The sequence below is a fragment of the Oncorhynchus keta genome, chromosome 2, assembly GCF_023373465.1.
Source record: "Oncorhynchus keta strain PuntledgeMale-10-30-2019 chromosome 2, Oket_V2, whole genome shotgun sequence".
Lineage (NCBI taxonomy): Eukaryota > Metazoa > Chordata > Actinopteri > Salmoniformes > Salmonidae > Oncorhynchus > Oncorhynchus keta.
This window is the reverse complement of record NC_068422.1, coordinates 68,657,938-68,681,604: the sequence shown is the minus strand read 5'-3', so window position 1 is coordinate 68,681,604 and position 23,667 is coordinate 68,657,938. Positions and strand designations below refer to the sequence as shown.

Genomic DNA, 23,667 nt, shown 5'->3' with positions numbered 1-23,667 from the left:
GAACAACCACTGCATACATTCCCTACATACTTTTTATATATACATATATATATGTATTTTTTTATTAACAACAAATCAACACAGAAAGTACATGGGGGAACAGAAGTATATATAAATAATATACCAAGGACAATTGGGCAAGGGGGTACAATATCACATACACATCACGTACACTTACAATTCTAACAGTTTTTTTGTGTTAGTAGAGTATTTAATTGTCTTAAAATATAGTTTAAAAAAACAATTGTAAGGTAAGAAAATGTAGTGTTTTGTTTGTAAATGTACATTTGTGAATATGAAATTAATTACATAAAATTGTTTCAACTTATTTCTATCATAGGTAAAGAATCCAAGCAGTACATCTCTCGACAATAGTGTAAAATCTTCATTATAATCTACTGATGTTTTGCCACAGTTTCTTTACATGAATACAATGCCAAAAAAGATGCAACACCGTTTCTGGGTGGTCATTAAAAAAGGTACGATTTAAGTTGATGTTTTTCTTAAACTTCTTCATTTAGTGGTTGGCAGGATAATATTTATGAATAATTTCAAGGAAACTTCCTTAATTTTAACATCCACACTTTTTTCCAACAGATATGATCAATAAACCCGTTCCAAACCGTTCTATAACGTATAGATAGATACAACATCCTGCTGAAACAAGGTTCGTATCGCTCGGTGGTTGAATGGACCAAAAGAGAAATACATTTTTCCTACTGATGATTCAACAGGGTTAATGGAAGGTAGGTTCTGAGGGTCAGGTCTTGACACGTTCCTGAATAATAAAGCAAAACCTGAGGGAATGGCATCTAAAACATTGCAAAATATGTAGGTGTTACAGGGATCTTGTAAAATTATTATTTTTTAATCCTTGTAACTAAGTTTTTTTTAAACTCTGCATTTACAAGTTGGCTCACCAATAGGATATTATTTCGGAACCAATATTCTAAAAACAAATAAGTATGTTTACACAATATATCCCGATTATTCCATATATAATATCTGTGTGGAGAAAAATTATGCTTATAATTTAAAGACAATGACAAGAAAACCTGGGGATGAAAAGCACAGCGTTTCACTGGAACTTTGTCAATATTATAATTGTTAACATGCACTACAGACTTTTTTAAAATTTTATTTTTTAAATTTTTATTTAAAAATATATATTTTTTATTATTATTATTATTTTATTAACAACAAATCAATACATAAAGCACATGAGGGAACACAAGCATACATAGATTACAAACAATGGACAATCGAGCTAGGGGGTACATTATCACATTACAATTACACAAGGACCTTAAGGGACATGCATATACTTACAATTCTAACAGCGTTTTATGCGCTACAGACTTGATCTACGTAATTGGGTTATCAGTGACATCAGAGATGTTTAAGGATGTGACGATGTTACCTTCTCTGAAATCTCGGGAAACAGAAGGCTGTCCATTTCCTCTCCATTGATAGCTGTGTGTTTGTGCTTAGGTGGTGTAACAGAAACTATCCTATATCATTTTCATACAAGTTTTTATTAGTTTAAGTTTAGTTCTACAGACCCTCGGGTTGAAAAAACACAAATTATGTTTTTGTTCACCGTCGTAAAGTTTTCCCGTTGACATCGAGCTCGGGTAGATAGATGCCTGTATAAATTGTCGCACAAATGGAAATGGTGCCCAGCGAAGAGAACCAGCTCGTACTGAAAGAGGTGAGATTATCATAGCCAGTTACAGAACGGGTTTCTGGCAACAACGGGCCCTTAGTAATCATCCTTATCACACAGTCAATGATACAATCAACTTTTTAGTTAGTACAGAAAATTAGTTGGTGGCATTATCCACTGACGCGTAAAACCGCAATGACAGAGCTGGCTAACTAACGTTAGCTTTCAGCTAGCTAGTTAGAAAAGATTGCTAGCATGCCAACCATAGCTAGCCAACGTTACCCCGACTGTTTCGCTCAAAACGGCGTAGGAACGTTTAACTAGGAAGCTATGGTGGACAAGAGGTAGCCAGCTAGCTACATGGAAAATAAAACCATTGTAGAGTAATAATGCAAGTTTTTTTTTTAGTTGGCTAGCTTGCTAATAATGTCGTTAGACATTGCTTTGAGCTGCTGCTAACGTTAAATTGTAGTTGGCTAGCTTGTCAAAGCAAAGGCAAACTAGCCAGCTGGACGGTGTCGTTGTCGATGACTAGCTAGTTTCAGATCGGGTAAACAAAAAAGTCCTTGTTCCAGGTAACGTTAGCTAGCGAGAGCTTGCCTGTTGGCTATCTATTTTGTCTAAGCATCAGTCTCACATGACATTTTGGTTTCATATCTAACGTTAACTATTTGATATATCGTGTACACAAAATGTGTTATTAGCTAGCTGTGCTAATGTTAGATGTTAAGTTACACTTAACTAGCTAGTAAGTAATGGTCCAATACCCTATAATTAGGTCTAACTGTTAACAATCTAAACGTTTTTATGACATTGTCAGTACCTCCGTATTAACATTTCATAGGCTTGTTTGTGTCCACGATTTCCACACGAAGATTTATTGTAGTTAATCCGGCCACAGTCTTGCCCGAGTTTGCTGAAATATAGTGCCAAGGGCTGTAGACAGTGAACTGCCTGCTTTCATTGCAATCAGAAATAATTACATTGTCTTGACATATTGTGTTAATTGCTTTCCAACCTTTTGTAAATGGTACTAGAATGACAATTTAAATCTTATAGTAACTTAGAAATGTGTATCTAGCAAAAAAATAATATAATGGCAGATCAAGGATAAAGACAAGGAGTGTTGCGCCTCTGTTTAGGCTGGTATTAGGGCTGAGTCTGGAATGTTGGCCCCAATAGGATAATTCATCTCCTTAAAATGGAATTGACTAGTTTTAATCTGCTTTGGACAGCTGCGCTCAATAATCAAGTGTTCCCAATGCTGAAGGTCCAAACCGTTGTGCTGCTGTGCTCAGCGAAGCCTTGATCAGTCCTCACTCCATCCCCCTAATCACACAGCTGAAACCACTATTTCAGCTCTATGCAGGGCTCACTGCTCTCCATGGCCAAACTCTGATGACAATCTCCAACCCTATACACATCGCTGCCTGTGCCCCTGTCACTCTGCATTTGAGCATGGCTAGGCCTCATATTTCAGTGGATGTCTTGTGTAAAATAATGGAGAATCGTCTTTGTTATCCATTAACCAAGCAAGAGAACGATTCATTTCTGTCTCAATTTGAACTGGAACAGGTTAGGTGACACAGCTTTTTTGACAGCACCAAAACTCAGTTTAAATATCTTGTTTTTGTCCAACCAATGAAGGCAATAGTCATTATTTGAAGCAGTAGTTTCACAACATATCCACTCCTGCCTACTGTTAAGTTGTCCAGAGGGAACTGGTTGGTTTAAACTTTGTAGAGCCACCTGCTAGCTGCTGTTAAAGCGCTTGACAGAAGTCGTGTGCAGTAGGATGAGTCAGCGGGGTGGAGAGTGTTTTTGGCCTCTGAGGTTAGACCTAGTCCTCGAAATCTGGCATTGAGCATAGGCACACCTGCTGTTGTATTGTTATACAATTGTTCCGGTTTCCTCAAGTAAAGCAAGGTCTGCAAGTCAAATATTTAATTATTGGTAAGTTGTGTAGGCTAGCTTCAAACACTCATGTAATTTCCTCTGTACTGGTGGTGGCCTTAGCCCTTGCACAGGTATGTTGCGTGAGCAGACTTTCCTAGGAAGTAACAGGGTGTTAATACTGTGTAAGGGCTATTCTATTTACTAGAGGTCGACCGATTAATCGGAATGGCCGATTTCAAGTTTAAATAACAATCGGAAATCAGTATTTTTGGGCGCTGATTTATTTAAAAAATGTATACCTTTATTTAACTAGGCAAATCAGTTAAGAACACATTCATATTTTCAATGACGGCCTAGGAACGTTGGGTTAACTGCCTTGTTCATTGGCAGAACGACAGATTTTCAACTTGTCAGCTCGGGGGATCCAATTTTGCAACCTTACAGTTAACTAGTCCAATGCAATAACGACCTGCCTCTCTCTCGTTGCACTCCACCAGGAGACTGTCTGTTACATGAATGCAGTAAGCCAAGTTAAGTTGCTAGCTAGCATTAAAGTTAACTTGTAAAAAAACAATAAATCATAATCACTAGTTAACTATACATGGTTGATATTATCTAGCGTGTCCTGCGTTGTATATAATCTGACTGAGCATTCAAATATCTGACTGAGCGGTGGTAGGCAGAAGCAGGCGCGTAAGCATGCATTCAAACAGCACTTACATGCGTTTTGACAGCAGCTCTTTGTTGTGCGGCAAGCATTGCGCTGTTTATGACTTCAAGCCAATCAACTCCCGAGATGAGGCTGGTGTAACTGAAGTGAAATGGCTAGCTCGTTAACACGTGCTAACTAGTGGGACGGAAGCCATACTGTTACACTGACAATACTAAAGTGCCTATAAGAACATACAATAGTCAAAGGTATATGAAATGCAAATCGTATAGAGAGAAATAGTCCTATAATTCCTATAATAACTACAACCTAAAACTTATTACCTGAGAATATTGAAGACTCATGTTAAAAGGAACCACCAGCTTTCATATGTTCTCATGTTCTGAGCAAGGAACTGAAACGTTAGTTTTCTTACATAGCACATATTGCACTTTTACTTTCTTCTCCAACACTTTGTTTTTGCATTATTTAAACCAAATTGGACATGTTTCATTATTTACTTGAGGCTAAATTGATTTTATTGATGTATTATATTAAGTTAAAATAAGTGTTAATTTAGTATTGTTGTAATTGTAATTATTACAAAAAAAAAGAAAAATCAGCCGAGTAATCGGTATCAGCTTTTTTGGTCCTCCAATAATTGGTATCGGCGTTGAAAAATCATACTCGGTCGACCTCTAGTATTTACGTTCATTGTCATGTTTGTTTTTTCCTTGAGATTTTATAAAAATGTTAGTTTCAGACCTTTCATAACTATACTAGTGACATTTTATCATCTTTCCCCGAAAGTATGTCTACAGTTTGTCAGATGTGCAAATGCATGTTAATGCAATGTCATTCCCATGGCAACTAAATGTTCTTTTGAAAACCAAATCCATAAGCAGGTTAACAAGCCCACTCTTGCTTTCCCTTTATGCATTGTTCACAGTTCCTGAGAAACAACATGCATAGAAAAGTTTCAGTATATGTTTCAGGAAGAGTCATTAGCCCTCAGGTGCTACTGTGAAACCAGGAAGTAAAGATATACTTTTTCCCCTCCCAGACTCATCTTGATTGAAGAAAAAATGTGATCTTACAGACTGGAGTGACATGAAAATGAGACTGAAAATTACAGGCTGAAGTTCTACTGAAATTCCTGGTTTTCTGCCAGCCAGTGACTATAGACCAGGTTGTTCTCTCACCCTCTGAAGGCTCTTCAATAAAGTTAGTATTGCTGTAGGCCTACTGATGCTGGGTGTTAGATTGCTGTTATTTGCCCTATTGGCAGGAAAAAGTTTTTTCGGTGTCACCTGACTGGCTTAACAACAGAAATCCAGACTAATAACTCTGGTTGTAGTTGAGTAAGATTTAGCCTAGATTCTCGTATCTGTTCTGTGTAGTGCATTTGTGTCTGCTCTATAGCACCTACGGCTGCATGTCAGCACCTTGCAACATTATCTGTGATAAAAATACCCCTAATCTTATAATTCACTCGTGTTGACATCTGCGGCTTGTTTGTAGCATCGGCCGGGTCATATTTTGCCAAGATCACCAGCTTTACATAGTTAGTTGTTCTGTCTTTGAGTTTAATAATACCTACAGTATTAGTGGTGGTGTTTAGAAGTTAATTGAAAGCGTGCCATTCCCAGTTATTTAGTCTGAGCCAGTGTGCTTGTGGATACATAGAGAAACTCTAGCATGTTGCATAACTGTTTTACTTCTCGGTAACAGCTGTTTTACTGTTTTAATCTGTGTTTAACACTCTTCCTCCCCATGTGTCATTAGGGTATGTTTTGGAGTTGCAGGCAGAGTATTTTCGACGAGATGAAGAAGAGGTTTTCTCGGGTAGTTCCTCATAGCGGAGTGGATAGTCTGACTGTGTGCAGCTTACTGTGTGGGGTTTGCTGACGACTGCATGGAGCATCAGGTTTTTGCTGTCCTGAATGTTTGGCCAACCTACTACCGTAACAAAATGGTAACATGACACATGTAGTTGAAATAAACAGACATAGGCATTTTTGTTTGGGGGATGACTCATTTTGAATTCTTTAGGAAAATACAAAAGGTTCTTCGATTAGGGAAACATTTGTCAAATGCTAACACACCACACTCATGGACTATAATTGTGGACAGTTAAATAAAGGTCACAATAAGCACTGACCATGTAATGGTGCTGATAGACCTTTTAAGCATGTGTTATTAGGTGAGCCTCACTGAAAGTTGTTTTGGTCACACAAACACCACTATGTCTTAGACAGGTTTCTCTTGTGTCATTCCTGGAAGGCCTGCTTTGGGGAAAATAGTATGATACACTGTAGTGGACATTGTAATCATAACAAATGTTGGCTTCACTAGATTAGCTGAATAACTAGTCCATCATTTCATAAATAACATGGACAAAGCCAGACTGAATAGAAACAATGAGGTCTATAGGTTGCAATGGTGTGAGGCTCTAGACACGCAGATGGTAAACCAGACTAGCCCTATAGATTCCATGTATGAATGAGGCTCAAATCTTGATCTATCATTGCATGTTATGATTTTTGGTCAATTTAATAATGTACTGTCATCCCGTCCCTTGATGAGTTACTTAACCAGATTAACCAGATATTTTCAGTTTCTTTACTGATGACGCATTCCTTTTGGAGGAATTTTTGGCACTATGATAGTTTGGAAGCATGGCTCTGTTCCAGTCTCTGTAATGTTCCTCCCTCTCTAGGTTTGGGCTATTTTAATCTGCATCTTCCAAGAATGTAATGCAACGTGAGGCCTACACCATAGGTCATATAATAGTAATCCTGCATTGCACCACCCGCCTGCTCTAGTTTCTTGTCTGGTGTTCATTCGCCTGTTATGACATTCACGTGTGAGTATGAGAATGCCCTACCCACTGACTGTAGTCAAATCTCTCGACTCCCTGAATGCATGCAAATAACCTGGTGATAACATTTTTGTGTTAGTATTTTGTCATGAAGTAGAACACTGAATGGAGAGGTGTGTGTGTGTGTGCTCTGCACTCAAGGTGTTTGTGTGTGTCCTGTATCCTACAGATAGAGAATGCGGCAGAGGAGCCCAGAGTGCTGTGCATAGTCCAGGACACTACCAATGCTAAGACTGTCAACGAGAGGCTCACCCTCAACTTGCCAGCCTCCACCACCCTTCCCAAACTCTTTGAGGATGTGGCCCACAAGGCGGGCTATGTGAACGGCACCTTTGACCTGGCATGGCGCAAGACAGGGGACATGGTGAGTCTGTGTCCTATGACAACCTTATGATCCCAGGTCCCATTATTGGATCCTGGGGGGGGGGCTTATGTACTTGTGTAGTCCTCCAAATTGTCCGCCGTTGTTTGCTCCTCCTCCGCACGTGGCTATACTGTCAACTGAGCCGCACTCACTGACCAACGGCTTGAAATGGTGTCGTTTTTATCCTCCCCATAGTGTGTAAATAGCTTTATGTACGCCAGTCTTTCTTTCCTGTCCCTGAAGTAATCTGAAGCTGGAGTTATCTCACAAGAGTAGGTCAGTGGATTAAGCTCTTTCCGCTGCTGGCTACTCCCCCTTCCCTCTTCTACAGCAAACATTACATGACAAAACACTGCTGCTTCATAGCATGCTCCACAGCATGCTCCACAAACTGGTCCTAAAAGCTCATCCTTTGAATGATCATGGTGAGGATTCTCCTCATGAATTCAATGGGAACCTCTGATTGACAGGTTGATTAGGTTGTATTGTGGGGAAACTACTGACATTTTTTAATCTCAAATCCTGGTTTTATTTTGTTTGCATCTGCTGTTTTCTCATGTTCAGACCTGCCTGTCCAAACTGAAGTTTTTTTTCTCTCTTTTTCTGATCTGCCGCAGGGTTCACTGGATCCCAGCAGTGAGATGTCCCTCACTGAGTTCGGGTTTGAGCCCGGGAAGAGGAACTTCCTCCAACTCACAGACAAGGACGGAGAACAGCCTCAGATTGCATCGGTGAGTGAGTGGGAAGATTAGAGTTAATGGTTAATATGAATACCAGCATACCTAGGGCATTCCCCTGGAGGAGGGATTGACATGCAGCTCATTCTTGGTAGACTAGTGGTAGCTATGAGCTGAATCTTAATTCTCCTTTTTGTAGGATGAGTCGGGGACAGCGGGCAGCAGTGGTCTGGATGACAGCTCCCAGGAGCGCTTCATCGGCCCTCTGCCCAGAGACTGCACGGTGGGCTGCAGCAGTGACTACAGCAGCCCCAGCTACTCCTACTCCTCCATCCTCAACAAGTCTGACACAGGTACACCCTTTCTGTCAACAGCATATTCTTGACCTCACTTCCTGTTACGTAACCTCACCCCCCTGACAGCTCACTTCATGAGGCAGATGCTAAGCTACAGGACTGTTTTGCTAGCACAGACTAGAATATGTTCCGGGATTCCTCCGCTGGCATTGAGGAGTACACCACGTCTGGCTGGCTTCATCAACTTGCTTCATCAGTAAGTACATTGATGTCATCCCCACAGTGACTACGTACATACCCCAACCAGAAGCCATGGATTACAGGCAGCATCTGCACGGAGCTTAAGTGTAGATCTGCTGCTTTCAAGGAGCAAGACTATAACCTGGAAGCTCCCGCTATGCCCTTCGACGAACCATCAAACAGGAAAAGCATCAAAACAGGACTAAGATTGAATCGTACTACACCGGCTCCAACACTCGTTGGCTGTGGCAGGGCTTGCAAACTATTAGACTACAAAGAGATGCACAGCTGCAAGCTTCCCAGTGACACAAGCCTACCAGACGAGATAATTTCTTCTATGCTCGCTTCAAGGCAAGTAACACTGAAACATGCATGAGAGCATCAGTTGTTCCGGATGACTGTGATCACGTTCTCTGTAGCATATGTAAGACCTTCAAACAGGTCAACATTCACAAGGCCAGACGGATTAACAGCACATGTACTCTGAGCAGCCGCTGACCAACGGGCAAGTGTCTTCACTGACATTTTCAACCTGTCCCTGACTGAGTCTGTAACACCAACATGTTTCAAGCAGACCACCATAGTCCCTGTGCCCAAGAACACTAATGTAACTTGCCTAAATGACTACCGACCCGTAGCGCTCACATCTGTAGCCATGAAGTTCTTTGAAAGGCTGGTTATGGCTCACATCAACACCATTATCCCAGAAACCCTAGACCCACTCCAATTTGCGTACTGCCCCAACAGATCCACAGATGATGCAATCTCTATTGCACTCCACTGTTCTTTCCCACCTGGACAAAAGGAACACCTATGTGAGAATGCTGTTAATTGACGAAAGCGCAGCATTCAACACCATAGTGCCCTCAAAGCTCATCGCTATGCTAAGGACCCTGGAACTAAACACCTCCCCCTGCAACTGGATCCTGGACTTCCTGACAGGCCGCCCCCAGGTGGTAAGGGTAGGTAACAACATCCACCACGCTGATCCTCAACACAGGGGCCCCTCAGGGGTGTAAGTCTACCAAGTCTATTTCCAAAACAGCTTCTACCCACAAGCCGTAAGACTCCTGAACAGCTAATCAAATGGCTAACCGGACTGTTTGCATTGTCCCCCCCCCTTTACGCTGCTGCTACTCTCTGTTTATTATCTATGCGTAGTTACTTTAACTTACCTACATGTTCATTTCACCTCAACTAACCGGTGCCCCCCGCACATGGACTCTGTACCGGTACCCCCTGTATATAGCCTCGCTATTATTATTTTACTGCTGATCTTTAATTATTTGTTACTTTGATTTTTGTTTACTTAACACTTATATTTTCTTAACTGCATTGTTGGTTAAAGGCTTGTAAGTAAGCATTTCACTGTATTCGGCGCATGTGACAAATTACTTTTGATTTCATGTCTCTCCCCCTCTGCAGGATATGTGGGTTTGGTTAACCAGGCCATGACCTGCTATTTGAACAGCCTTCTACAAACACTGTTTATGACCCCGGAGTTCAGAAATGCACTGTACAAGTAAGTACCTGTTATCGTGAAGCTCTTTGTATTGTTCTACTAAACAACTGTATTTAATGAAGAGCTTTGTCCTAAAACTATTTTCTACTTGTCCACTGTTCCCTCCAGCTGGGAGTTTGAGGAGTCGGAGGAAGACCCGGTTACCAGCATCCCTTACCAGCTACAGAGGCTGTTTTTGCTGCTGCAGACCAGTAAGAAGAGGGCTATCGAGACCACCGACGTGACCCGCAGCTTTGGCTGGGACAGCAGCGAAGGTGGGCTGTCACACTGCTACATCTAGGCATCCTCCCCGTAACCAAGAGGAGCCCAGGCTCAACCTCTTCTGATGTTTTGATAAAGGAACTGGAAGAGTGTGGGGAAGGGGTACTTTGTTTGTTTTGTCACACCGTGTGTGTTTGTCTCTTCTGTGGTATCTGTGTTTGCAGCCTGGCAGCAGCATGACGTCCAGGAGCTGTGTAGGGTCATGTTTGATGCCTTGGAGCAGAAATGGAAGCAGACAGAGCAGGTATGAAAGAAAATTGAACCCTGCCACTTCTCTTACAACACTAATCCAGGGAGCCAATGAGGGCCTCCCCCAGGCCCAGAACAAAGGGCCTTCTGTGGGAAGGTGAGAAAGAGCCAGTAAGGCTGAGGGTTAGCGTTTTCTGGTCTCAGGAGTTTGGTATGAACTGTAAACACTTAATTCACTGTGAATAGAAGCACTAGGCTCCTACACGTGAGCTCCTGTGTTTAGCTGTATTTGTAAAGAATGCTCTGCATTATCAGTGGTTAATCAAAGTCCCATTTTGATTTTTGCTATATTTGTGTCCCCAGCAGCAGTTTTCTCCACTTACGGTACTTATTTGAACTTCTATTATTGTCTTCTTAAACTGTTTGATTTTATTTGTCATTTAAAAAATTACATGTACACATTACATGCATACAAAAAACGTGAACGGGATTGCACAATAAATTCAGATTTATTTCTGCTGTGGTCCCTATTTCTTTGGGTTGTTGACATACACAGAGTGTACATAACATTAATGCCTTCCTAATATTAAGTTGCACCCCCTTTCACCCTCCGAACAGCCTCAACTTGTCGAGGCTTGGTTTCTACGGTGTCAAAATCGTTCCACAGTGATGCTGGCCCATGTTGATGCCAATGCTTCCCACAGTTGTGAAGTTGGCTGGATGTCCTTGGGGTGGTGGACCATTCTTATTACACATGAGAAACTGCTTTGCAGTTCTTGCCACAAATCGGTGCGCCTGGCACCTACTGCCATACCCCATTCAAAGGCACTTACGTTTCTCTCTATTCACCCTCTGAATGTCACACACAATCCATGTCTCAAGACATAAAAATCCCTATCTTACCTGTCTCCTCCCTTTCATCTACACTGATTTGAGTGGATTTAACAGATGAAGTCAATAAGGGATCATAGCTTCTACCTGGTCAGGGAAAGAGCAGATGTTCATAATGTTTTGCACACTCAGGGTAGATTAGTTACATATTCCAGATATATACAGACATGAAAATCTTTTCTACTTTTCAATCAGCTAGCCTTTACATTCTATTTAAATTAGTTTATTGTTGCTATGGTAGTTTTTTTTTTTTACTCCACAGCACCGGAATATAAGAAAGGGTTCTTACCAGATATACTCTTAAATTTAACATGGTGAAGGTCTCTGGCGCAGGTATTATGCTGGTGGACATCTCTAAATAAACATAATTGGATAGGTATGTGAGGGCTGAGACAGTGATAATTCTGTGGACCTTACCGAACTAGTTCAATTAACATTTGTTTTTACACTGATAGCCACCCTAGCTGCTTAAAATACTGGACCTCCAGATAAATTCAAGGGCCGGGGGAGTTAAAATACAATTCTTACAAGCTTGTTTTAGCTGGTCTGTGGCTTATTCTTTAGAATCAAAAGTTTTTCAATCTTAAATTGTTGTTTAAATGTTTGTGGCTGCTGAGCACACATTTTATTTTTATTTCACCTTTATTTAACCAGGTAGGCTAGTTGAGAACAAGTTCTCATTTGTAACTGACCTGGCCAAGATAAAGCATAGCAGTGTGAACAGACAACACAGAGTTACACATGGAGTAAACAATTAACAAGTCAATAACACAGTAGAAAAAAAGTCTATATACATTGTGTGCAAAAGGCATGAGGAGGTAGGCGAATAATTAAAATTTTGCAGATTTAACACGAGTGATCAGATGTTCATGTACAGGTAGAGATATTGGTGTGCAAAAGAGCAGAAAAGTAAATAAATATAAACAGTATGGGGATGAGGTAGGTAAAATTGGGTAGGCTAATCAGTGACACTGAACTAGCTTACCTGCCAGACTCTTCCGGGTGTAAATATCAAGCCATTTAGAGGTCTGAGCTAGGAATTATATTTTGGGGTTTATTTTTGTTAAACATAATCTCACAGGTCAGGTACCTATCAAATTAACACCCAAGGTGATGTTTTTGGTCTGACCTCTGAGTTGCCCACTTTTACACTGAAACCAGGGGACCTTGCAAGCATTACTCCGGAACCAAATAAGACATTTAGTAATATTGAATAACTCCGCTCTAAGGATCTATTATATTGAGACTTTGTTATTTTGGGACACCAATTGAGCAGTCATCCATGTACAAAAACAATTTACGAGCAGGGTGATTTTTCATATTAATGTGCAGTGGACCAAGGACACTCCCCTCTTGCATTAGACAGTTTTCCATTAACATCCAACACTTGGACCAATTGGTCTCTACCTGTTAAATAGGGTCTTACCCAGTTAATGAGCCTGCTGTTGCAATCACATATTAAGTGAAATGTGTTGACTCTTTGAGAGGAGCCGAGTCATTGTCTTTGGGGGGGTGTTAGAGTTTAGGGAGTTTACATTATTATGAAGCTGGCATAGAGTTGTGAGTAGTAGGTTCAGTGTGAGCAGTGAAGTGCGTATTTCACAATTCTGAGAGATACATGTGTGTGAGTGTTGTGACTGCTTGGGTCTGACTCCCTCGTGTTGTGTTCCCCCCTCAGGCTGACCTGATTAACCAGCTGTACCAGGGGAAGCTGAAGGACTATGTGCGCTGTCTGGAGTGTGGCTATGAGAGCTGGAGGATCGACACCTACCTGGACATCCCTCTGGTCATCAGACCATTTGGGGCCAGCCAGGCTTATGGCAGCGTGGTGCGTGTCTCTCTGCCTCCATCTCTTATGTCTCTGCCCTTCTTCATGACTATAGCAGTATTAATCCAAGTGTGTGAAGAGATCAAAGCTATGATGGTCATTTATGTATTCACCACGCAGACACTGAAGTCCAGACCGTGCTGTATGCTTCTGCATTTTCCTAAGACAGTGTAATTTGATGTAAATGTGGTCAGTTGTTACTGATACAGTGCCTTTGTGACTCACTGAAACAGGAGGAGGCTCTGCAGGCCTTCGTCCAGCCCGAGACTCTGGACGGGGCCAACCAGTACTTCTGTGAGCGCTGCAAGAAAAAATGTGATGCCCGAAAGGTGAGTATACAGACTCGTGATCTTGTTGATGTTAAGAGGAGGAGGGGGGTTGAGTGAAGGTGGTCACTGGTCTGCCCAGGCAATTTGTGTTCTGACCCATGAGTGTTCTGGCCCTTTGTCCTCCCTCCACAGGGGCTGAGATTTCTGCACTTTCCCTACCTGCTGACTCTGCAGCTGAAGCGTTTTGACTTTGACTACACCACTATGCACCGCATCAAACTCAACGACCGCATGTCCTTCCCTGAGGAGCTGGACATGGGTCCCTTCATCGACGTGGAAGACGAGGTGAGACACACCAGCCCAGTGTGGCCTCCTATGTGTTATACTCTAGATAGAATAATGAGGCATGGGGTGCGGTGGAATAGTGACAGCCTTTCAGGTCCACTCAAATTAGATTTTCGATTGTTTCATGTATTAGTAATTTCCATGAAGTCATCATTAATTCATGAGTGTAACTGATACCTGAACTCTGTCTGCTTTCTCTCTCTTTCCATCCCGCTCTTTGTTTTTGATCAATGCCTGCTCTCATAGAAATCTCCTCAAACGGAGAGCTGCACTGACAGCGGGGCAGAGAATGAAGGCAGTTGCCACAGCGACCAGATGAGCAACGACTTCTCGGCGGACGACGGTGTGGATGAGGGCATCTGCCTGGACAGCGCCAGCAGTACTGAGAGGGTCCTGAAGCCAAAGGTACCCAGCCTCAACACTATGTAATACCACACAAACCGTCCTTACACTCTGGTACCCGTACTCCCTGTGTCTTATAGCCCATCCTGGTCTGTTTGCATGTAGAGTGCAATCTGCTGTCATTGGATTTAATTGTTAGCCAATTGTCTCTCCTGCCCCTGTCTCTTCTCCAGAGTTCATTGACCTTTGAGCTGTTCTCGGTCATGGTCCATTCGGGCAGCGCTGCAGGTGGCCACTACTATGCCTGCATTAAGTCCTTCAGCGATGGCCAGTGGTACAGTTTCAACGACCAGCACGTCAGCAAGGTTATTCTCAGTCTTCAAATAACTTATGTTTACTATGCATGTAATACTAGACAAAACAACTCAACACAGGTTGCATCAACATAACTCCTCGACCTATGCTTTAAATAGAGTTAAGAATTTGACGCCTGTCATTGTAACTGACAGTTGTCAGAAACACAACGGTGGTGGTCCAGTGTGTTGGTGTGTGTGTGTGTGTGTGTCCTTCTATAGATCACCCAGGAAGACATCAGGAAAACATATGGAGGGTCCTCGGGGAGCAGAGGCTATTACTCCAGTGCCTTTGCCAGGTCAGTGGAGCTCCTGTCTCTCAGTCACTCTCTGGATTGATCTGAAATCAATATGTCCCTGAACACATCTCACTCCCATGCCTGGCTCTCCCATCTCACAATATCATTCTATGAACCTACTAATGCATGCCTACATGGCCAGAACATTACCAGCATCTGTTCACTTCCCACTCCACACACCGCAATGTTCAATACCAGAGGAAGCTTTAATGGGGATGAACTGGTGCTTGTTTACTCAGAGCCCTACATTTTATTGAAGTCCCCCTGGGAGAAAAACAAGAGGGTGGTTATTCAAGCTAGGACAAAGCCCTGTTGATAACTGAGCTTTTACGTAATGCACTGTTCTTTCATGTGTTTGGAAAGGAAGATGGAACTCTATTTGGCTACTCATTTTCCTTTTCTCCATTTGCATTTAATAAGATGTTTTTCTGTTCCAACAGCTCTACGAATGCGTATATGCTGATTTATAGGTTGAAAGACCCCTCAAGGAATGCAAGTAAGGGAAACATATTGAACCAAGTCTAGTTCCATAATCAAGTTTGCTTTTAAATGTCTAAAATGACTATTCATCTGTATAAAGTTAAATCTGTGGGTATAACCATCCTAGAAGGTTAAACTTTCCTAGTCTCGCTCAATGACTTGGACCCCCAGTTAGTTGTGGTGATCTCTTGACTGATGGGCCGTGTTGTTACCACTGCAGAGTATCTGGATTGTGAGGACTTCCCTGAGCACATAAAGCATCTGGTCCAGAGGGAGAAGGAGTCTGAGGAGCAGGAGAAAAGACAGAGGGAGATTGAGCGCAATACCTGCAAGGTACATCCTCCTCCTGTGGACTTTCCCATGGGCAACGGTGTCGGTCATTTGACTGAATGTTCTACTGTTGGTTTTCACAGGAGTTGTATTGTTAATTGCTCTGTATTTCTCTGTCAGATCAAGCTGTTCTGCATGCATCCGGTGAAGATGATGGCTATGATGGAGAACAAGCTGGAAGTGCACAAGGACAAGACGCTCAGAGAGGCAACAGAGATGGCCTACAAGGTAAGTCAGAGTGGAAGCTAAATGCGGAGGAAAGCATTGAAAGCTAATCTCACTCAGCAGCTGCAGTTCATACCAGCCAGCGGTTGGTGTCAGAATAGAGAGAGGTCCTAGGATAGACATAGTTCTAAGAACAAAAGCGGGGTTACAATGACCAAGAGAAGCTTCAAAACATTATCTTATGTGTCTATTAGCAATTGGACGTGTTTGTGTGTGTCTTTGGCCACCCATTCTGCCCCCTAGCTCATGGAACTGGATGGGGTGGTCCCGCTGGACTGCTGTCGCCTGGTCAAGTACGATGAGTTCCATGAGTACCTGGAGCGCTCGTACGAGGGCGAGGACGACACCCCCATGGGGCTGCTGCTGGGCGGGGTCAAGTCCTCCTACATGTTTGACCTGCTGCTGGAGACGCGCAGAACAGAGCAAGTCTTCCAGCCATACAAACCCGGAGGTCAGTAAGAAACACATTCAATACTTTAAATATAATACTTTAACTAGCAACTCTTTTAGCCTTTTTGGAAATTAGTTGTGTGTGTGAGGGTGACTGGTTGGTGTGTGTCTCTGTAGAGGTGATGGTGAAGGTTCACGTGGTGGATCTGAAGACTGACACTGTTGCCCCTCCCGTCAGCATCAGGGCCTACCTAAACCAGTCAATCACTGAGTTCAAGCAGCTCATTGCACAGGTAAGTTAGTTCAGACACTCCTCTTTAATTCTTCCTTTCTATCTAATCCAGCCTGATACAGTCCACACTTGTAAGACCATGAAATCTGCCAGTATTTGTTTTGGGATCTGTGGTGAAGTATCTCTCCACTGTTTGTGTATTGTTTGTTGAAAGGCCACAGAGCTCTCAGCTGAAACCATGCGTGTCGTCCTGGAGCGCTGCTATAATGACCTTCGGCTTCTCTATGTGCCCAACAAGACATTGAAAGCAGAGGGTTTCTTCAGGAGCAACAAGGTCACACTACTTTATTATTGTCCTTTCCAGCTTGTCTGCTGTGTTAATGTTGTGTATCTGTAAACATAATTTTTCAGCAGTGCTTTGATCGAGGATGTAACACAAACCTAATTTGTCCATTATCTGGTTTCTCTTAGGTTTTTGTGGAAAGCTCTGAATCCCCAGATCACCAGGTCACTTTCACTGATTCCCTCTTGTGGAAACTGCTGGATCGCCATGGGAACACAATCCGCCTGTTTGTCTCGCTCCCTGTGCAATCCCCCGGCACCAACAGAACTATTTGCCAAAAAGTGGGCGGCGATCCTGAGGAGTGCTCTGAGGGGTCAAAGGGCAACAGGAATTCTGTAGAGACCATCTTGGAAGAGAGCACAGAGAAGCTGAAGAACCTGTCCCTCCAGCCGCAGCAGGGCTCCAGCACCAGTGACAGCCAGAAGAGCTCAGACACCAGCGACTTCGAACAGATCGAGTCCCCCTCACCTTCTCAGGAACCAGACTCCTCCTCCGTATCCGCTGTCGTTGCAGTCGACAACCGAGAGCTGGAGAACCGGATCCGGGTGGCCAGCGGCGGGGGGGCCTACTCCGACCCGGAAACCCAGTTCCCTGGGGAGGAGCGCTCGGACTCTGAGGTGAACAACGATCGCAGCACGAGCTCAGTGGACAGTGACATCCTGAGCTCCAGCCACAGCAGTGACACGCTGTGCAACGCTGACAGCGGCCCCATCCAGCTGGCCAATGGCCTGGACTCACACAGCATCACCAGCAGCCGCCGCTCCAAGGCCAATGAGGGCAAGAAGGAGACGTGGGACACAGCCGAGGAGGACAGTGGCACGGACAGCGAGTATGATGAGAATGGGAAGAGCAAGGCGGAATCCTATTACCTCTACTTCAGAGCAGAACCATATGCACAGGAGGACGGCTCTGGGGAAGGAGGCCAGAAATGTACGTCTTCTAAATCTATTTACAAATGCAGGTCTTTGATTCTAATCTTGTTTAGTCTGTCCTAACTTTTTTTGATTGATTGTTTAGTTTGTGGGAACTGTAGAATTGTTTTTGTTTTTTTTACCCTTTTTCTGTGGAATAAGTGTGGGTTGTTCATACTATGAATTTAATAACTTTTTTACAGCACCATTTTGATTTGAATGAAACCTTCCATACATGTTTTCCCATGTTAGAAGTGGTCAGAAAGTGTGCCTCCCGGGTGGCACAGTGGTTAAGGGCGCTGTACTGCAGCGCCAGCTGTGCCATCAGAGTCCCTGGGTTCGCGCCCAGGCTCTGTCGTAACCGGCCGCGACCGGGAGGTCCGTGGGGCGATGCACAATTGGCCTAGCGTCACCCGGGTTAGGGAGGGCTTGGTCGGTAGGGGTGTCCTTGTCTCATCGCGCACCAGCGACTCCTGTGGTGTTTCCTCCGGCGCATTGGTGCGGCTGGCTTCCGGGTTGGATGCGCACTGTGTTAAGAAGCAGTGCGGCTTGGTTGGGTTGTGTATCGGAGGACTTTAAACCTTCGTCTCTCCCGAGCCCGTACGGGAGTTGTAGCGATGAGACAAGATAGTAGCTACTACAACAATTGGACACCACGAAATTGGGGAGAAAAAGGGGTAAAATTCAAAAAATAAAAAAAGTGGTTAGAAAGTGCTCAAAGATTACCAATTTGTCATACCCCATCACGAGACATCCATGCACACCTGCATGTGTGCATGTCTGTGCTTGTGAGAAAGGGGGAGATTGGAGAGTCATTTTACAGCAATCTCCATTAAGACAGCTTGTATAGCTGTCGATACATTGTATACTACGATACAGAAACGGCTGTAGTTCACAAACAACAAGAAGTTGAATCATATATTTGGGCTTAGAACAAGTCAGATAACAATACTATATGCTTTTAAACAATTTAATTCTGAAATGTATTTCAAAATGCATATGCTGAAGTCATTTTAAAGTATGATAAGAGAATAACAATACTAAAATGTCATTATGGCCTGTCTGAGACACTTGTGCTACTGTGTTGACACCAAATTTCATGCATTTACACAAACCAGAATTTCTGGCACATTTTTGATATCGTACTAAATATAGTACATGGATGTGAATGGGTTAATTTAAGATAAGCACTCATGTCAGTTATCTGACAGAGCAACACCTCGAGGGTTAAGAAACACTGGTTTAGATGCTGTTAGAACAAAATCCACATGTAGTATTTAATATACTGTTATATGATTAGTTTGTTCCAACTAATTGAAACGTATGTTTTGGTGCTGTTTGCCTGTCAGGTGTACTGGTCCACGTGGATAAGAGGATAACTCTGTCAGCGTTCAAACAGAACCTGGAGCCTTTCGTGGGGGTCACCTCTACCCAGTTCAAGGTGTTCCGCGTCTACGCCAACAACCAGGAGTTTGAGAGTGTACGGCTCAACGAGACCCTCTCCTCCTTCTCTGACGACAACAAGGTCCGTAGCGTCTCACTATCTGCCCCTTTCAAAACATTACTTTTGTCAAAAGATAATGGTGTTTTTTTACAAACAATCTTATCCATGACGCTGCTCTTGGTCTTCTTACAGATAACCATTCGATTAGGCAGAGCACTGAAGAAGGGCGAGTATCGGGTGAAAGTGTACCAGCTACTAGTGAATGATGCAGAGGTAAGGACCGGGATGTGCTGATGTTTCTTCACACACGCAAAGTTATTCCGTGTTGTGCAATTTCCTCACATAACAGCAGCCTGTAGGTGTGTCACTGATGGATATGTCACCAGGGTGTATTATGTGACAGTTGTATATGTCATTGTGTTTCATGCTTAAGTGTGTGTGTGTCTCTCCTCCCCAGCCCTGTAAGTTCCTCGTAGACACAGTGTTTGCTAAGGGCATGACTGTGAAACAGTCCAAAGAGGAGCTAATGCCTCAGCTGAAAGACCAATGCAAGCTGGACCTCAACATCGACAAGTGGGTTCCACCTTACACACTTAAAAACATGTACAGTCAAGTAACTCTAATCTGCATATCTAAGATGATCTATATACACAATCCATTGCACACGAATGTATCCAACCATACATCAAATATCATACACTTGAATCCTTTACCTACATATTTTCTTCTGAAAACATTTGTTGACTGTAAAAGGTACCACAGGTGTCTTCGTGGTGATACAATTAGAATGTCAGTCTTTAGTCATTTAGAAGACTCTCTTAACCCTAATTGCTCCTGTAAGTTTCAGACAGATTTTTCACCTAGTCCGCTCGGGGATTCAAACCAGCGACCATTCGGTTACTGGCCAAACACTCTTAACCGCTAGGCTACCTGATGCAGATCCTCTCACTTCAAAGTATTATGGGTGCCTTTGTTCTCTTATGGTTGGGTACTGTGAGTGACCTTTTTAAAGCACTGACTCACAGCTGATGCTTATTGATAAGAAATGTTGTTGAATCCTAATTGTGTGTGTATGTGGGGTCAGATTCCGTCTCAGGAAGAAGACGTGGAAGAACCCAGGGACAGTGTTTCTGGACTACCACGTCTACGAGGAGGACATCAACATCTCCAGTAACTGGGAGGTCTTTTTGGAGGTTTTAGATGGTAATACTGGTTTGCTATTGTTTCGACTACTCTCTTCACAACCATTTGTAAATCGCCTCATGGTCATCATAGCCTGAAAAGAGACAAACTTATTCTAAAATATATTACTGCTTTATATCAAACGCCTGTATTAGGTCACGTAAAAATGGCTTTAGAGGAAGCTTTAACAATTACTTCTGTAAAAGGAAAAGCCCTGAAGAACTTAGTCTCATCTGAATGAGTATCACTTGTGCGCACAATTGGCCTAGCGTCGTCCGGGTTAGGGAGGGCTTGGTCGGTAGGGATGTCCTTGTCTCATCGCCAGCAACTCCTGTGGCGGGCCGGGCGCAGTGCGCGCTAACCAAGGTTGCCAGGTGCACGGTGTTTCCTCCGTCATATTGGTGCGGCTGGCTTCTGGGTTGGATGCGCGCTGTGTTAAGAAGCAGTGCGGGCTAGGTTGGGTTGTGTATCGGAGGACGCAACCTTCGTCTCTCCCGAGCCCGTACGGGAGTTGTAGCGATGAGACAAGATGGTAGCTACTACAACAATTGGACAACACGAAATTGGGGAGAAAAAAAAGGGGTACAAATTAAATTTTAAAAAAGAGTATCACTTGTGAGAAAGAGAGGCAGACCGAGACAGTGGGTGTGTGCTCGCTCAGCCAGCCCCAACCCTCCTCTCCTGCCTCTTTCCAGGGCCGGAGAAGATGAAGTCCATGTCCCAGCTGGCTGTGCTGACCCGCCGCTGGACCCCCGCCCAGATGAAGCTGGAGCCCTTCCAGGAAGTGGTTCTGGAGAGCAGCAGTGTGGAGGAACTCAAGGAAAAGGTGTGTGTGTGTATTCACGTCCTGAATGTGGTGCCAGGCCTTGTACACTGATGCACATGTCTGAGGCCACAGACACGCTGGCTTGCAAGGCAGCACTGTGGGATTGTCTTACCCACTAAGTGCTGCTCCCAGCAACATCACTGGGTCTGATGCACCACATGGGAGTAGTGAGATGCACTGTAATTTTTCACATCACAGTATATAACATCAGCCTCTAGACTTTTGAGATGCGTAAGTTGCAAGGTAAATTATAGGGCATGCTAAATGAATATTAAAAGGCAATTTGTGACATCAATTCTCTATCTCCAGCTCAGTGAAATAAGTGGTGTTCCTCTTGAAAACCTGGAGTTTGCCAAGGTAGGTAAACTGTTTTTGATGCTGTTAGGATTTACTTTTACTCTTGTGCTGTTTCACTCCACTTAATTTCCTGAAATGTTTCCCAATTTACTGACTGGCGTCCTGATTGTCTCCTGCAGGGGCGAGGAACATTTCCTTGTGATATCTCGGTATTGGAGATCCATCAGGATCTGGACTGGAACCCTAAAGTGTCCACTCTGAATGTGTGGCCTCTGTACATCTGTGATGATGGCGCTGTGGTCTTCTACAGGTAAACCCATTATACTCTGCCATACTGGAACAGGGCCCTTTGGCATTTCAAATGAGTAGGTGTTGTGACATGACAATGGGATGTTCAGGAAAATTGCAGATATTTTGTTTAATATAGGTATATTCTCCAGAAAATCTCAGCTTGTGCTCTGGGGTTTCAGGGACAGCACAGAGGAGCCTATGGAACAGTCTGAAGACGAACGCAATGAGCTGATGAAGAAGGAGAGCAGCCGGCTGCTGAAGACTGGCCACCGGGTCAGTTACTCACCTCGTAAGGAGAAGGCCCTTAAGATCTACTTGGATGGGGGCCCGGTCAAGGACCCGGGGCAGGACTGAGGCCCGTCCTAGTTAGCTGGTTGGCCTGCCTGCCTGCCGCAGTGTAGCTTCGCCTGGCCAAGGGACCCTGTCTGGCGTGGGGCCCCACATTGACTCGACGACGTCACCAGATCAGTGCGGCTCACACACCATCTCTCGTCCTCCCATCTGGGCTCTAGGGGAAAGAGAGTGGCTCAGAAATCATATTGTGCACTATAGTTTATTGTACTGTGAAGTTTAAAGGGAAGTGCAAAAGCTATTCAATAAAAAAAATACTTTACAGACAAATCAATTTAACGAAAATGTTCCAGACATGGGTGCACGATCAGAGTAGAGCTGTGTAGGCCAGAGGAAAAGACAAGTCTGTCAGTTTCCTCTCCTTCTCCGCAACACTTTATTTCTTCTCATCTCCCTCTTGCACTTGGGTTTCTCGCTCTCCCTCTGTTAGACAGACTAGCGATAGAGCCTACCCGACCCATCTGTGAACATGTACCTGGTTCAAATTCTCCACATCTGATATTTCACCAGGCTAGAGCGATGCTCGTCCCACCCACCCACTTTAGAGACTGTGAGTATAAAGCCAAGAGTATCTACGACAACAAACTCACTTCGTCTTCTTCCAGTTTCTTTGTCTTCTTTAATCCAAACTGCAGTTTTTTAATCATCTTTGGCAAATCGATACGTAGTTCACACTCAACATTTAATGACCTGTCTTCTCTGATTCTATAAAGTGGTAATTTTTGATTTGCTGACGTGGAGGGTTTCTTCTGTTTTCCCAGAATGCCACAGTTTCCATCACTGTGGAAACTCCTCTTACTGCTGCTCCACCCCCTATGCTTTATAGGAGCTTAGCCTCACTTCCTCCTGATTCACTGATACGTGTTAGTCCTCCAATTACCAAGGAAATGGCAACTAGACCACCATGTAGACTATGTTAAGGAGCTCATCATTTTGTTCAATGTAAATTATTTTGATGTTATTGTGAGCGACCTCTGGCACACATTAAAAACATTTTGTCTGTATTTAACCTTATGTTAATTTAGAAACCTGTTTATTTCTGCACGATGTGAAAGTGTGCGTGTCTGTCGAGGCCACGTGCATGCTGATTGCTTGGGGGCGGGAGCCCTCAGTGGTTTTGGGAGATAGTTGGGTGGTGGTTGTGGCAATATATACCTGCTGCTGCTTCTCAGACTGAGACCAGAGGGCATAGACCTTACTGGACCAGCTGACTGGGTATCCACGCTGCAGGACCCAGCAGAGCTCCTCTGGGCTTCTAATGCTGCCTGCCACAAATTGTTCACAGTAGAAATGCCAATAAAATAATTTGTTTCTTTGTTTTGAGTTTTAAATCTTGTGTGAACAGATTTTAGAATTGAAATTAAAATGTTTTTTTTCATACCTGCAGTATTCTGTTA

General features: G+C 43.5%; 1 protein-coding gene across 5 annotated transcripts; it reads left to right on the top strand.

Annotated features, from left to right (window-relative positions):
• The first annotated feature begins 1,424 nt into the window (after positions 1–1,424).
• Positions 1,425–23,650, top strand: LOC118359208 (ubiquitin carboxyl-terminal hydrolase 47-like). Of its 5 annotated transcripts, none has more exons than XM_052481380.1 (30): positions 1,425–1,711; positions 5,997–6,056; positions 7,262–7,456; positions 8,074–8,187; positions 8,333–8,486; positions 10,095–10,191; positions 10,300–10,445; positions 10,617–10,696; positions 11,008–11,025; positions 13,211–13,360; positions 13,594–13,689; positions 13,822–13,974; positions 14,221–14,379; positions 14,550–14,681; positions 14,892–14,968; positions 15,409–15,464; positions 15,669–15,781; positions 15,899–16,006; positions 16,247–16,454; positions 16,571–16,686; positions 16,840–16,959; positions 17,097–17,898; positions 19,229–19,404; positions 19,516–19,596; positions 19,781–19,896; positions 20,408–20,526; positions 21,201–21,331; positions 21,641–21,688; positions 21,808–21,938; positions 22,099–23,650. In XM_052481380.1, the coding sequence occupies exons 1-30, from the start codon at positions 1,667–1,669 to the stop codon at positions 22,271–22,273; spliced, it is 4,176 nt and encodes a 1,391-aa protein (XP_052337340.1). In that variant the 5' UTR covers positions 1,425–1,666; the 3' UTR covers positions 22,274–23,650. The 5 variants fall into 5 exon arrangements, with proteins under 5 accessions (XP_052337340.1, XP_052337329.1, XP_052337362.1 ...); XM_052481369.1 differs by having other exon boundaries at positions 11,005–11,025; XM_052481402.1 differs by lacking the exon at positions 5,997–6,056 and having other exon boundaries at positions 11,005–11,025.
• Positions 23,651–23,667: the final 17 nt, after the last annotated feature.

Excerpts from the sequence above, each read along its gene's own strand:
- LOC118359208 (XM_052481369.1), top strand. The coding sequence starts at position 1,667 with ATGGAAATGGTGCCCAGCGAAGAGAACCAGCTCGTACTGAAAGAG. Across the intron at positions 10,446-10,616 it reads TGGCTGGGACAGCAGCGAAG|CCTGGCAGCAGCATGACGTC; the intron begins GTGGGCTGTCAC and ends CTGTGTTTGCAG. Across the intron at positions 21,939-22,098 it reads GGCGCTGTGGTCTTCTACAG|GGACAGCACAGAGGAGCCTA; the intron begins GTAAACCCATTA and ends CTGGGGTTTCAG.